Source organism: Sus scrofa, chromosome 13, assembly GCF_054392235.1.
Source record: "Sus scrofa isolate SSC_HxYL_T2T_F1_AM1 chromosome 13, Sscrofa_HxYL_maternal_Yorkshire_Landrace_v2.0, whole genome shotgun sequence".
Lineage (NCBI taxonomy): Eukaryota > Metazoa > Chordata > Mammalia > Artiodactyla > Suidae > Sus > Sus scrofa.
Window position 1 is genome coordinate 24077826 of NC_139395.1, and position 16595 is coordinate 24094420.

Sequence of the window (16595 nt, forward strand, 5' to 3'; positions counted from 1 at the left end):
GCTGTTGCAACTACTGGTACAGCCAGCAAGTCTATCAGAAAATAAAGATGTTATGAAAGTTAATAACAGTCTGTCATCTTCACTGGAGAGTCACAGCTGTGTAACATGCCCAATAATGGACTAAAACTTAAGAGTACAAGTAGCTTTGTCACCATGTAATTGAAAGGAAACAGCATGGACGGGGCAAGAAAAATTCTTGGCTAAGCAAAGCATGTGACAAGGAAAAACACAGGGAAAAAAATCACTATAGGACATATCGTCACTATAAAACTGCATTTTCCTTCCAGAGGTGAGGCTGTAATTTTGATTCTTTTTTACACGATCTGAGTTTTCAAGTGAACATAGTCCATAATCATGATGTATAGCTGATATATTAAGCTGATGACCAGCTATACATCTTTGTTAACTTCTTTGTTTTTAATCATGCCCTGTAAGAGATCCTTCATACATTTTACGGTTCATCTTTTTCCAGACATAGGGAGAGTGTAGTTTCTTGACACCACCCCCACTTGAAGTTAGGCATGGTCCTGGAAAATATCAGTGAAAGTGATATATTTCACTGTGGAGAAGCTTGAAAAGCGAGCATGGGATTATCATGCTCCCTTTATACCCTCCTGGTGATCACAGAGGCACCCGTGGGATGGAAGCACCATCAACCTTGGTGCCTGTACATTAATTTATGAATAAAACTCCATCACTAGACACAGCATGAATGTGTTTTGTGTTTGTGTATGTTTGGCCACTGAGATTTTGGTGTTGACTGTAACCACAGCATAATGTAATGAATCCTGATGATTATGGTGGCTTAATCATGAATTTAAAATAATTAATTTTAAATCATGTAATGAAATCTTGGTAATAGCCTGTTTATGCTTGTGAAGGAATGCAGTGTTAGCCCTCTAGTTTTACAAAAGAATCAGTTCCCTGGGAGTTCTAGAAAATCTCTGTCAATTCCCAAGGGGCAGCTATGTTACTTCTTCACCACTTTTCAGGAGGAAGAATGAAATTTCTCAAATTGTTCCAATATGTGTTTCCTTATGAATATTCAGAAATAAATTTTTACCATATAATAATAGTAAAAATTACAGTAAGTGTAACTTTTCAAAAAATTATCTTAATGAATTTTATTACATTTGTAGATGTACAACAATCATCACAACCAAATTTGAAAGCATGTCCATCCCAAACCCTCAGCACATCCCCTCACCCCCCAACTTGTATCATTTGGACACCATATGTTTTTCAAAGTCTGTGAGTCAGTATCTCTTCTTCAAAAAACTTCATTCTGTCCTTTTTTTACATTCCACATGTAAGTGATAGCATTTGATGTTGGTGTCTCATTGTATGGCTAACTTCACTTAGCATGATAATTTCTAGGTCCATCCATGTTGCTAAAAATGCCAGTATTTCATTCCTTTTAATGGCTGAGTAATATTCCATTGTGTATATGTACCTCATCTTCTTGATCCACTCCTCTGTTGATGGACATTTAGGTTGTTTCCATGTCTTGGCTATGCAAATAGTGCTGCAATGAACATCGGAGTACATGTGTCTTTTTGAGTCATGGTTTTCTCGGGGTAGATGCCCAAGAGTGGGATTGCTGGATCAAATGGTACTTCTATTTTTAGTTTTCTGAGAAATCTCCATACTGTTTTCCACAGTGGTTGCACCAATTTACATTTCCATCAACAGTGTCATAGGATTCCTTTTTCTCCACAGCCTCTCCAGCACTCATTGTTGGTAAACTTTTTGATGATGGCCATTCTGGCTGGTGTAAGGTGGTACCTCATGGTGGTTTTGATTTGCATTTCTCTAATGATGAGTGATGCTGAACATCTTTCCATGTGTTATTTGGCCATTCCTATGTCTTACTTGGAGAATTGTCTGTTTAGATCTTCTGCCCATTTTTGATGGGGTTGTTTTTTTTATTTTTATTTTTATTTTTTTGGTATTGAGCAGTAGGAGGTGTTTATAAGTTTTGGAGATTAAGCCCTTGTAGGTCGATTCATTTGCAAAGATTTTCTCCCATTCTGTGGGCTGTCTTTTTGTTTTGCTTAGGGTTTCCTTTGCTGTGCAGAAACTTTTTAAATTAGGTCCCATTTGTTTATTTTTGTTTTTAACTATTACTCTAAGAGGTGGATCTGAGAAGATGTTGCTGTCGTTTATGTCAGAGAGTGTTTGGCCTATGTTTTCCTCTAAGAGTTTTACAGTGTCTGGTCTTATATCTAGGTCTTTATTCCATTTTGAGTCTCTTTTTGTGTATGGTGTTAGGAAGTGATCTAATTTCATTCTTTGAATTACAGTAATTTTCAGAAGTTGATGACTTGGAGGATAAAACAAATGTGTTTTGCAATTTTGTATTTACTTTTATGTAACTATTTGGTATGTAAATTATACAATTCTAATGAAACCTCATGCCTTTTCATTAGATCTAATTTAAGCTCTCAACTTCATGTTATAGAATGCTTTCTTAAAGATGCTTAAATGAAAAATATTATGAAATTATATGGATTTGAGTGTTGATTTATACTTCAGAAATATATATTTGTCATGTTATTGTTAAAAGTCTTCCTCATTGGCTACATGACTGAATGACACTTAAAATGAATTCTCAAAATATCTAGTGACTTTCTTCAAAATATTATCCGTTAGAAGCTGTCAGACATCCATGTTAAGGATTAAAAAGAAGACAGTTTAAAATTAGATGCAGGAGTTCCCGTCGTGGCGCAGTGGTTAACGAATCCGACTAGGAACCATGAGGTTGCGGGTTCGGTCCCTGCCCTTGCTCAGTGGGTGAACGATCCGGCGTTGCCGTGAGCTGTGGTGTAGGTTGCAGATGCAGCTCGGATCCTGCGTTGCTGTGGCTCTGGCGTAGGCCAGTGGCTACAGCTCCGAATAGACCCCTAGCCTGGGAACCTCCATATGCCGCAGGAGCGGCCCAAAGAAACAGCAAAAAGACAAACAAACAAACAAACAAAAAAATTAGATGCAGTTTTGTATTGAAATAATAATACTCATAATAATTCCAGATTTATATGGGCACAAATTATTTAGTAAATTTTTTGAGCTATGAAGGATCTTGGAAATCAATTAGCACAAACCTCCATATGTTTGACTTGATGACCTAGACTTAGGATGTGCAAAAAAGCATAAGCCCCCAAGTGTAATATTCACACATAATTTCTTCCAGTAATTAAATAATAAGGATGTATTAGATCCAGTAGAAGTCATTTAATGAAGTGTGTGACTTTCTGGCATGCTTTGGTCTGTGCTTTACGAATATCGAAGAAGGGATTGTAAACTCCTCCAGCAGTCTTTAGTCAAAAGGGGGCAATCAAAATTTTAAAGGCTGACCTGGTAGAGCATACTGTTATAAAATTAATAGTGACAGCCCCTAATGAAATCCTCTAATGTGACGATTAAAAAGATCCTATGAAATAAAGTGCATGTATAATTTTAAAAGTGCATTCTTAGCCCTGGAGAAATGAAGGTTAGGCAAATGATCTGAGCTTCTCAAACTTTGTTTCACTGGTAATAACTCACATCTGAGTAGGCATTTTAACTCTGTAACTTCTATATAATTGTATATCCTTACACCATCAATGTGAAGTAGCCACAGAGGGAATAGCAATTCCCCTTTGCCAGTGAGGAAACTGCTTCCTAAGGAGATCGTTGGGAGACATGCACCAGGTAGAGCAAATCAATGGGGAACTGGACCTAGAAACCACATTGCGTAACTCCAATCCCAGCCCTCTTCCACACAAACCAATTCCAGGAGATAATAGTGTCTCCTGCTTAGGGAAAATCACTCTCCTAAAAAAGACTGCATTCTGTCCTGGGAACTACCACTTGAAGTAACAAAAAGGAAAGTTGGGGTGGTCTAGAAACAAATAAGAAAATGATAAATGTTTGAGGAGTTCCCATCGCGGCTCAGTGGGAAACAAATTTGACTAGCATCCCTGAGGACATAGGTTTGATCCTGGGCCTCGCTCAGTGGGTTAAGGATCCAGAATTGCCGTGAACTGTATTGTAGGTCGAAGATGTGGCTTGGATCTGGCATTGCTGTGGCTGTTGTGTAGGCCAGCGGCATTGCTGTGGCTGTTGTGTAGGCCAGCGGCCACAGCTCCAATTCGACCGCTAGCCTGGCAACTTCCAGATGCTGTGGGTGCAGCCCTAAAAAGAAAAAAAAAAAAAAGAAAGAAAGAAAGAAAAGCAAAAAAAAATCAAAGATATATGTTTGAGAAATACATACTACTATAATATACCCTGAAACTGATTTCTTGGGAAGTTTTAGCCTTGTGGGCAAGAGACCTACCAATGACCTGCTATCATGAGCAACATGACAGCTTTTCTGTTTAAAATTTAAGACAAACAAGCAAGGTATATTATATCAGAAGATGGGGTTGTGTTGGATTGCTAAGAATATTCTAGAATAATATTGCCAGATGCTTGTATTATCCAGTGGTTTATTCCAATCTATTAAAAGGCTAGGTAGAGAGTGCAGCCAATTTGGGTATAATGGACTTCCAAGACACAACGATGCATTCAGTAATTCTATCCTGCGATGGCTCGCCCCTATAATTTCTAAAGGAGACTTCAGTCTGAACAGAATGACTCATTGATGAGTCACACTGAAGTTGGGTCACTCTGCTCCACCTAAAGAGATATTCATACAGAATTTCCAGAAGTCTCAAAAGCCAACCAAAACCCAATGGGAAATTTTAGGACCTATACAAATTTCTGTCCATGCATGCATGCATGAGACTAGCTGGTCGTATGTCGGGAGACATGTTTCTACAATGTTTTCTTAGCCTCTCTGTTTCTATTTTCTATGCTAAAAACTCCATCTTGTCCTGCTTTACTTTACCCCATATTCCTGCTTGAAAATGACTAGTGCTAGTAAATGACTTAAGCTTAAGAACAAAGACCTAAAGGCATAAGTTATTCATGTGGTCAGCTGAATGAGGACATAATGCATTGGTCTAGCCATGCCAGACCTGTGCAGATTGGCACACAGTTTGCACAGAATGGTATGTCCTCTAAAGAATAAGAGGAAGATGAGTCTCATGGCCCCAAGTGGTTTATGAGGGGTCATTAGCAGGATATGCATTAGCAAGGAGAACTGAGATGCAAACCTAGGCATGCAGGGTTGTTGCAGATAGGCATGATGCTGTCTGCAGAAGCACAATGGTGATTCTCTAGATGTTATGCATAGATAGCTGATGCCAAGCTTCCTCAATGCTAATGACTGTTAAATGCCTAAAGATCAGAATAAAAGCTTAGCCAGCTACTGGCTATGTGACTTTAAAATAAGTAAAAAAAAAAAAACTATATCTTGCACCTATAGCCCCCTCCTCACTTGACCGAATCCTAAAGAGCACAATAAAAGTAGTGTGGTTTCTTGAGGCGGCACTCTTGGTCCCTGAGACCTTGAGTCCCCACTTCCCAACTTTAATTAAGATAAATGTCTCTGTGTCTTGTTTTATGTTAAGTTTTTTCTTCAGTTTCACAGCACCCGTTCTTCAGCCCTCACCTGCTGAGCTGGTCTCGGCAGTCGTACCATCTTGTTTGTAGACCATCTGGGAGCACAGCGTGGCAGCTGAGTACATGTTCACAGCATTCTTGTAACTGCAAATACCTGTGACTATAGTGATCAATAATCCCAACAGAAATACTTTATAGGAAGGGAATTTTTAAAGGATAGTCACACCTTATTCTGAAAACAAAATACAATAAGAAAGCAAAGGATGGGCAATGGGATCCTACTGTACAGCACTGTACAGCACAGGGAACTGTGTGTGATTGGGTCACTTTACTGCACAATAGAAATTGAAGAAACACTGTAAATAAACCATACTTAAATTTAAAAAAAAAGAAAGCAAAGAATACTTGGATGTTTTTCCAATTCCAGGCATCATCACACTGACTAAGTGCCAAGAAGAAGCCAGTCCATTCAGGCGGCATCATATATAACCCATATGTAATATATCATGATTTTTTTTGTGAGGGACATTCTTTAGATGGCAATAGGATATGTTGAAAATGCCACATTTACCCTTTGGAACAAGAACTGTGAGGTGGTTTATTATAGATATGACTATATACAATGACCTTTAAAAAACAGGACTGAAATAAGTCTCTAGTTAGTTCTTCACTCAAGAATTGTCTGTCTCCTTAATGGTATGCCTAAAAAATAAAACATGGTTAATTTAAAGGTATTTCTGTGCTCCATAACTCAGATCTTAGGTGTTGACGATTTAATGGAGTTCCAAGAAAATACTGAAAAACCAGTTGGCTGATTGATTTGCTCAGCCCAGTAATGACTGTCCTCTATTCCTATGTAACCTGAGGATTCGGCATATCCTGTAAGTAGAGCAGGTGTATATTAAAGTGGTTAGAAAGAGTTCCTACGTTTCCACTCAAATATGCTATCAATTTAGGATTCACCACCAACTTAGTTAATAGTGTTGTTTTTGTTTTTGTGTTTCTTTGCTTGTTTCTTTGTCGAGGGCACTGACATAATAAATCTGTATCCACTATGAGATTCACCCTAGTATCGGAACTCTTCAAAATTATCCCAGTTATTTCTAGAATGAAAGAACCATGGGACTTCCTGCTTAGAGTTAAGCTGAAAACTAATCATCCAGTCTGTGGTCCCCTTTCTCTTCCTAAATTACATACAGACTTCTCTCTCAAAACAGGAGCTCAATGTATGGCTAACATCTCATCCTATATTCAGTACTGTGATTACTACCCAGGGCTAGGTGGACTGATGCAGGATTATTATAGTATCTGAACAGAAATCCACCTTCCCTACAATTTCTGTCCCTAGAACGTCTTCCACTATTTCTTCATGTCTCTCCCCTTCACTTGAAGATCAAATTTTAACCAGAAAGGCTTTTCTCAGAGGTGTGCAAAAGCCAAGGCATACTGCCATTTTATCAGGAAAAAGACAGTCAATTTACTGTAGAATGAGTATAGTCACTTGACTGGATTGATGTGAGGATTAAATGAAATAATATAGCAGTGAGCATTGAGTTAGCCATTTACTACGCAATCATTAAGTTGGATAAACTATTTGTTTTCCTCTCACTCCACAGGTCCTTCAAAATTTCCTGTAAAAGTCCCTTCCATTGCCCTATAGAACCCACCATTTGTCTAAGAATTCTGTATCAAGGCTAAGTCACAAACAACTGGTCAACGAAGAAGAAAGAAAGTCAGCAATTTCAGAGACCTCTTTTGTGGATGAATAAAAGTAAAGAATGGAAATGGCCAAGCACTCTGAGACATTTCGCCTGTCCTATCCCTGTGAAGGCTGGTCTTCTGGGAGTCACGGCAACCGGATGAACAAGACAAACCCTGTCACTGTTAATCAAAGTTCAGATTCCAGGCTGTGATGTTAAGTGTGGTGAATTTGTAGCATAAAGCATAACAATGTGTGTGTGGCGATGGGAGGGTGTGGGGAAGGGTGGTCCAGGAGAGCTCTTCTGAGTAAGGTTTATGGTGGGATTTAAAAGGGAAGTTGAAATTGGATGGCGAGGTGCAAAATATTCCAGGCAGCAGAAACATCATATGTAATGACCATTCTAGATGAGCGTGGAGGAGCCCTCTGTCATATGAATGAGACCATCCTGGAGGGCGAGCACTGCGGTGGGAGGTGAGCTGGAGGGTGGGCAGGGGCCCGGTCACACAAACCTTGCAGAAAAGGACACTTGTCATAGCACCCAGGTTACTGCAGATGCTCACAGATGTTTATCTGAGGAATGAGCTACCTCTGGAAGCAAGGAATCTGTCACTCTATAGAGATGCGATGTCTGAAGGACCCCTTCTCAGTAACTGAATTTGCGTCTGTTGTATTATTTTAACCCGGTTTCCCATTTGCTCCACTTACTCCAGCTCTGGGCTTTGTGTCTTGTAACACTCAACATGATTTCAATAACACAATCTCTGGGGTCACTTAGGGCCACATTCAATCCAGGATCTGAGGAAGGAAAAAAAGAGAAAATACATGTGTTGTGACGGGAGGAGGTTAAAACAAAGGCAGCACAATGTTGATGATGAGTGAAGCAATGAGGACTCAGCATTCTTTATATTATTCTCTCCACTTTTATGGGTTCTTGAAAAATTCTAGGGAGTTTCCTGATGGCCTAGCTGGTTAAGGATCCAGCATCATCACTGCAGTGGCTCGGGTCACTGCTGTGGTGCGAGTTTGATCTCTGGCGCATGTGCAGGAATTTCCATCTGCTATGGGCATGGCCAAAAAAATCCAAAGATTTTATAAAACCAGGTTACATCCCTTATAAGTTATTTAATCTTTCTTTTTTTTTTTGCTTTTCAGGGCTGCACCTGCAGCATATGAAAGTTCCCAGGCAAGGGATTGAATCAGAGCTGCAGCTGCCAGCCTACACCACAGCCACACCCAATCTGAGCTGCATCTGCATTCTACAACACAGCTCACATTAACGCTGGATCCTTGACCTGCTGAGTGAGGCCAGGGATTGAATCTGAATCCTCGTGGATACTAGTCAGGTTCATTCCTGCTACACCACACTGGGAACTCCATAAGTCACTAATTTTGAGCAAGTTATTTAACTCTTCTGAATCTCAATTCCTTGGTTTAGAAATGAGAGAAGGGCCACCTCACAGAATGGATGGAAGGGTTAAAGGAAAAGACCTGGGCACAGGGAGCTCTAAGGCATCAGTGCCCATAGAGTTCAGCATTTAAAGACCCAACATCAAGGCCAACCTTTGGGTCTGCTGGCCCAGCCCTGAGTTCTAGAACCTCTCCAATGTTAGTGAGCACTTGAAACACCCAAAGATCTTGTTAAAGTACAGATCTGACTTAATTCAGTTGATCTTGGGGAGGCCCAAGATACTGTGTTTCTAACAAGCTCCTAGGTGATGCTTGAGCCGCTGAGCCACAGATCACATTTCGTGAAGCCAGCTGTGACATCTGCTTTATTTCTGAGACTAATTGGACTAAGCTTCCAATTGCACCCTCTTCTGGTTGTCATATTTCTGTCATATTCTTCTGCTCTGAGCTCCAGGCTAGATAATTCCCCAGAATTCGAATCCCTCCAGGACTGAGGTCTAAATACATGCTAATGTGTCTGTCCCGAGTCTGAAATCTTGTTCCCAAGCTTAGGAGTGGAAATCTCTCCGGCAACAATATTCTAGACTCTAGATTTCCTCTGTGGATTCCTGTGGAATCTGTGTTTCTAAATCCAATGCTCCTGTGTTGCCTCTCATAATCCTGTGACCCTCTTGCTCCTTTCTTTCTTAGACTAAACTGGGCAGCAGCACTTCCCTGGAGCAACACTGACTGTCTTGGCCCAGTGTGGACCTGCCCACTGGAACACTTTCCAATGGCCTGCACCTGGATTTGTCCCTTACGTGTTTCACAACCCCATCAGGCTTTCATGTAACCCCCTCCCGCCGCTGGACACTTTCTGGAAACCTGGATTTTCACGACCTTGAGGCAAGAGAGCCATTTCAATACTGGAAGAGGAGGACAATACTTAACCCCATCAAAGGGATAGTCAGTAATGTGTTTGTTCTTAAGCAGATGCCTGATGTGAAAGGTGTCTTCAATATATGAACATGAAACTCATGTAAACCAGTTTAAAGCTTAGAATTATTCTTTCTAGTCCACCAATTATAATCACCCTTGTAACTTTCACATGAGCTGATTGTATAAATTCTGAAAACTTGTTAGGAAAAGAAACCCATCAGCTCTGTTACCTGTATTAGATTATAAGATTATATTCTATATTCTGGAAAGGTTAATGGAAAGTCATCTGTGATATATATATTTATATACATATATATGTTTTATACACACACACACACACACACATATATATATATTCCATCTCCCCAGGAATAATCACAAAAGCTATTAAAAATCATGACAACATTGAGAATAATGCACTCATGTTTAAACATGACTTTTCCATTTGACAGAAGTAACCTTGACAAGCTGCCACCCATGAACACTTTCTAAACTGATAGGGATATTCCAAATCTTGCCTGCAATATTAAAAGACAGTTTGCAAAATTATCCACTCACAGTGAACTTGAAGGGAAGTTTCTCATCCAAATTAAAACAGTATCTCAAGGTTCATGGAAACTCAACTTTCATGAATAGTTAAAGGTGCTTTGCCTATAACTCATACCTGCACTCAGGACTTATTCTGTGCACATTTTTCCTCTCTCATGAAGCTTCATTTGACTGTTAGAAAAAGTTTCCTAGTTTTTGGTCTTGCTTTTTTTTCATTTTAGACCCATGAGACACACAAAATATCCCTTGATCTAGGCATTCAGTTTGTTGGCAACTATCTTCTGTGAAGTCAACTTTATGGATTTAAGGAGTAGCAATGGCTCTTCATTGGATTTAACTATCCAGCATCTATGTTCTTGCATTCTTTTGGGGAAAAAATTTCCAATTATACTCTGAGAATGGCCTGCCTCTGACCCCACCCATGGAGACAACTTTGGAGCCTGGCTGCTGTTGACTCTACTTTCAGTTAACGTTTCATTTGCAGGTTCAAGTTGGACCTGATCACAGAGGTGGGTCCAGAACAGCTGAGAAAGAAAATGAGACTTCTATTGGATTACCAGGAGAGAGGCAGGTATGCTTTCCTTATCTTGGACAAGACAAACTGCTGAAACTGCTTTGGCTGTCTTGCCATCAGGGAAGAAGAGCAAATCTGAAAACTCAACCAAGACAGAAAGAAGGGAAGTGAGAGATGGAGAGGGAGCTTGAGAGCGGCCCAACTTCCTGGCCTACAGCAAACTCTATTGCTGGTTTTTTATTACCTGGATCAATAAATTCCATTTTTACTTAAGTCAGCTTGAATTGGGTTTTATTTCACATACAGTGAAGAGGAATACTAATTAAAGCACTTTGTTAAGTGAGGCTAGAATAGAGAGATTGAAAATACACAAGAAATACAATGTTTTCCATAACAAACCTACACAAAATTCTCAATTACCAGCATACAGAAAACATGAAAAATAATATAATTACATTTGAATGTTATTCCTTTTTACAATTTTATCTCTATGAGCCAAAGATCTTTTCAACTATTACTTATTTAAAAGGCAAGCTAATTTATTTGGTGTCATTTAGACATACACATGTTAGTTATGAAAACAAGTTGTGTGGAAATCACGTCAACACAGACTATGAAAACATATTTTTGGAGGAACACTACAACTTAATAATGTCATTTTTTTCCCTTTGTGTCCACCAACACATTTTTTGGAGGGGTGTTTTTTTTAACCATTTGTTTTATTTTATTTACAACATTGTGAATTAAGTGTAATATAATATAATATAATGTAATATTATATATATATATATATATATTCTTTTTCAGATTCTTTTCCATTATAGGTTCTTAAAGATATTGTGTATAGTTCCCTGTGCTATTCAGTAGGTCCTTGTTGGTTATCTATTTTATATATAGTACTGTGTATAAGTTAATCCCAAACTCCTAATTTATCTTTGTCCTCCTCACCCTGCTAACGCCTTTGGTAACTACATATTTGTTTTCTATGTCTATAAGTCTATTTCTGTTTTGTAAATAAGAGATTATCATATTAAATGAAGTAAGTCAGAGAAAGATAAATATCATATGATATCACTTATATGTGGAATCTAAAAAAATTTTATATGAATGAACTTACCTACAAAATTGTCATTCTGTTTAAAGATTTACCCACGAGCAAAAGAAGAGTTGGATTATGGTCAATCTTTCGAACACCGGCTTCCTCAGAATTATTCTTTTTTTACTTTGTAATAATATATTACACCTGATAGCCAGTTAGTATTTATCAAGATGCTTTACATATATTGTATTGTTTGAAACATCTTTCAAAATAGGAGGTAGTTATTACATACACTTTACATCAAATTCCACTCCCATCCACCCAAGCACCACTTCCCAAATTCTCAAACACAGCAATGATATTCAGAGGTTAACTGTACTTTAGCAAAATATAGATGCAAACCAAATGTTATATGTAGAGTAATTTACCTTACAGAGTAAGACTGCTGCTTAGTGTAAATAATGTGCCACATTTTTCAGATCCCTAATATGGACAGAAAGAAGTAGTTTAAGATGATGGAGCTGCATGTGACATTGGCATAGCTCTGCTAGAGTATAGTCATGAATTTAGAACTAAATTACAAAGCCTAGTTGAAGATAATGAGATAATTTCAGGCAGACTTTATCTGAATGGTCAAATGCTTAGGAGCTAGAGAAAAGGAAGCACTCCAACTTGTCAGAAAGAGCTAAGAATCTGGCCACACTTATGGCCATGCAATCTTGAGCAAATTAATTCTCTAAGCCACTATCTCCTCCTGCCAATAGTGAGATGTCATCATAGTTAACTATGGAATTACTGCTAGAGTAACACATGCTCCTTAGGTGCCTGATTATGGGGATCCTCTCGACTGGACCGAGGCACCTACGCATCCCTGCACTGGTGTTGGTGGTTGATGGATCTCAGCTGAGTCAGTCTCTGGGAATTGCCCGTAGCTAAGGAGTTGTTGCTCTCAGAGTACCCTACATCCAATGCATCGTCAATGAGGTCAGCATAAAGCCACAGCACTCTCAAGTCACTTCAGGGCAATTTCTGAAAGGCCAGGTCCAGATCCGCCTATGGGAGTCAAAGGGACCTCTCCAAAGGACAAGAAAACATCTTGTCCCTCTGTCTCATCCTTTTTTGCTCACTCTTTTACAGGTGTTGATCACAACACCATTTCCCAATAAAATCCCTACATGTGACTCCTCATCTTACAGCCCTAGCTGAGGAAAGCTGACTCAAGACACTATTACATACGAAAGGCTCTAATAGTATTAGCTTTGATAATGGTGATGCTTGTGAAGCTTAAGGGGGTGTAGAAACATGAACTTGACCACTTCATTTTGATAGTCACCCATTAAATATCTATGGAAACATATGGAAACTACCTCCTTAAGTTATAGTATCCAATAGAGTAGGACCAGTTTCATATTAAAAGTAGAACTGCTGACAGTTATGATGGGCTACTCTTTACTAACAATCAGCTTAATTAGTAGACTATATCTAAACTTACACTTCCACTTTCAACTCAGCAATTATTTGTATAAACATTTCTATTTTGGAGCTCTTACTACATTGACTAAGTATTGATCAACAATTAAAAAAAACAAAATCCCCTTAAACAACGGTTTCCTCCAAAGGCCCTTTCACTTAAATATTCCACAATTCTATAATTGTGATGATGGTAATGTCTGAATAATACATTCTCTGGGAAATAAGGTAATTTACATACCAAAATTGGTATTGGCCAATGAAAACACCACCTCATAAATTATGCAAAGCAGTGGTCGTGTAAAACAAATAATTCAAGTGGCAACATGTGGACTGCAACTGAAGAAGAGGGTGGCAGGAAACAGAATTCCAGGTTTTGTCGTAACAGAACCATGGGAGCAATGATATGGAGTGTGACCTCGCCTTGGATGAGGGAATATCTTACAAACTGTAGCACAGAATAAGATGATGGAGATTATCATGTCAAATCTTTCATTGATAAGTAAATTGAGAGCTAGTAAAGCGAAATCACTTAGCCACAGTTATACAATCAGTAAGAGACAGAGCCTATCCTCAAAACCAATTCTCTTCCACTCTTGCTACCACTTCACCTTGACCCCACCCATGTACTCTTGTTTTCAGACCTTTGGCCAAGCCAAGAAAATCCTTTCCCTTCCTTCTCTGTATTCCCACCAATTACTCTCTGCCTGAGCCCAGGCAGGTTTTCTTTTCTCTAACGTCCCTTTATAAAATTTCCATCTGGGAGTTCCCATCACAGTGCAGCAGAAATGAATCTGACTAGGAACCATGAGGTTGTAGGTTTGATTCCTGGCCTCGTTCAGTGAGTTAAGGATCTGGTGTTGCAATGAGCTGTGGTATAGGTCGCAGACATGGCTTGGATCCTGCATTGCTGTGGCTCTAGGCCGGCGGCTGCACCTCCGATTTGCCCCTAGCCTGGGAACCTCCATATGCCGTAGGTGAGGCCCTAAAAAGCCAAAAAAAAAAAAAAATTCCCTCTGAGAGTTTCTCCAAGATACACATCTTCCTCAAGATAGCTGAAATAACTTAGGGATAAGTAAATAATACATAATACCATAATATACTTATGCATCTGCTTTTAATAAATCCATTTGTATTCTATATGATTTATTTTATGTTATTTCCCCAATACATTATTTTTTTTGTACTGTACAGCATGCTGACCCAGTTACACATACATGCATACATTCTTTTTTCTCACATTATTATGCTCCATCAGAAGTGACCAAAGTTCCCAGTGCTACACAGTAAGATCTCATTGCTAATCCATTCCAAAGGCAATAGTCTGCATCTATTAACCCTAAGCTCCCAATCCATCCCACTCCCTCCCTGTTGACAACCACAACTCTAGTCTCCAGGTCCATGATTTTCTTTTCTGTGGAAAGCTTACTTTGTGATGTATATTAGACTACAGATATAAGTGATATCATATGGTATTTGTCTTTCTCTTTCTGACTTACTTCACTCAGGATGAGAGTTGCTAGTTCCATCCATGTTGCTGCAAATGACATTATTTTGTTCTTTTTTATGGCCGAGTAGTATTCCATTGTGTATATATACCACATCTTCCTAATCCAATCATCTATCAGTGGACATCTGGGTTGATTCCATGTCTTGGCTACTATGAATAGTGCTGAAATGAACATTTAGGTGCATGTGCCTTTTTTTAAGGAAAGTTTTGTCTGCATATATGCCCAAGAGTGGGATTGCTGGATCATATGGTAGAGATCTCAGGTTTCTGCTTTCTTTTATTTTTTTTTAAATTGAATACCACGTTATTTATTTTCATGCAGAGACAGAGCTGCCAAAATAATCAGCTCATTTTCTTTTTTTTTTTTACATGTGTACATTCTTTTTTTTTTTTCACATTAAGTGTTCCATTTAAGTGACTAGACAGAGTTCTCAGTGCTACACAGCAGGATCCCATTGCTAATACATCTCGAAGGCTACATTCTGCATCTATTTACCCTAAGCTCCAAATCCCTCCCACTCCCTCCCCTTCCCCCTTGGCAACCACAAGTCTATTCTCCAAGTCCAAGATTTTCAGCATTTGACAAAGTCCAATATCCCTTAAGGATAAAAATTCTTAACAAAGTGGATATAGAGGGAACATTCCTTAACATAATCAAAGCAATTTATGACAAACCCACAGCAAATATAGTACTCAATGGAGAAAAGCTGAAAGCCTTCCCACTAAAAGCTGGAACAAGACAAGGATGTCCACTCTCACCACTGTTATTCAACATAGTACTGGAAGTCCTAGCCACAGCAATCAGACAAACAAAAGAAATAAAAGGCATCCAAATAGGAAGAGAAGAGGTAAAACTGTCACTATATGCAGATGACTTGATACTGTATATAGAAAATACTAAGGACTCAACCCAGACTACTGGAACTGATCAACAAATTCAGCAAAGTAGCAGGATTTAAGATTAACATTCAGAAATCAGTCACATTTGGGTATACTAACAATGAAATATTAGAAAAGGAATACAGAAATACAATGCCTTTTAAAATTGCACCCCAAAAAATCAAATACCTGGGAATACACCTGACCATGGAGGTAAAGGACTTATATGCTGAGAACTATAGAGCTTTAATCAAGGAAATTAAAGAAAATGTAAAGAAATGGAAAGATATTCCATGCTCTTGGGTTGGAAAAATTAATACCATAAAAAATGGCGATACTACCCAAGGCAATCTACAGATTCAATGCAATCCCCAAAAAAGGACCCAAGACATTTTTCACAGAACTATAACAAACAATCCAAACATTTATATGGAACCACAAAAGACCCAGAATTGCCAAAGCAATTCTGAGGAACAAAAACCAAGCAGGAGGCATAACTCTCCCAGACTTCAGGCAATACTACAAAGCCACAGTCATCAAGACAGTGTGGTACTGGTACCAAAACAGACATACAGACCAATGGAACAGAACAAAGAACCCAGAAATAAACCCAGACACCTATATATAGTCAATGAATCTTTGACAAAGGAGGCAAGAATATAAAATGGGAAAAAGACAGTCTTTTCAATAAGTGTTGCTGGGAAACCTGGACAGCTGCATGCAAATCAATGAAACTAGAACACACCCTCACACCGTGCAGAAAAATAAACTTGAAATGGCTGAAAGACTTAAATATAAGACAAGACACCATCAAACTCCTGGAAGAGAACATAGGCAAAACATTCTCTGACATCAACCTTACAAAAGTTTTTTCAGGTCAGTCTCCTCAAACAACAGAAATAAGAGCAAAAATAAACCAAAGGGACCTAATCAAACTGACAAGATTTTGCACAGCAAAGTAAAAAAAAAAAAACCAAAAAAAAAAAAAAAAAAAGAAAAAAAAGAAAGAAAAAACCAAACAAAAAGACAACTTACAGAATGGGAAAAAAAATAGTTTCCAAAGATGCAACTGACAAGGGCCTAAATTCTAAAACATACAAACAATTTATACAACTCAACAGCA

The 16595-nt window shown here is 38.6% G+C and overlaps 1 protein-coding gene across 7 annotated transcripts in view; it reads right to left on the bottom strand.

Annotated features, from left to right (window-relative positions):
* Positions 1–16595, bottom strand: part of LOC102158325 (uncharacterized) — a 503690-nt gene that overhangs the window by 98607 nt on the left and 388488 nt on the right. For 2 of the 7 annotated variants that reach the window (XR_014822501.1, XR_014822500.1), the window contains one exon: positions 5995–7981. The exons of 1 other annotated variant lie outside the window; for it this stretch is intronic. Coding sequence is in view for 1 of the 6 variants with exons in the window: in XM_084987222.1 (XP_084843348.1) it covers positions 5534–5644; positions 7892–7981 (201 nt within the window). In the remaining 5 variants the exon portion in view is untranslated. Of the gene's footprint in view, positions 1–2353; positions 5645–5994; positions 7982–16595 lie in introns of those variants that run through there. 4 more of the 7 variants (XR_014822503.1, XR_014822506.1, XM_084987222.1 and 1 more) reach the window with 3 other exon arrangements.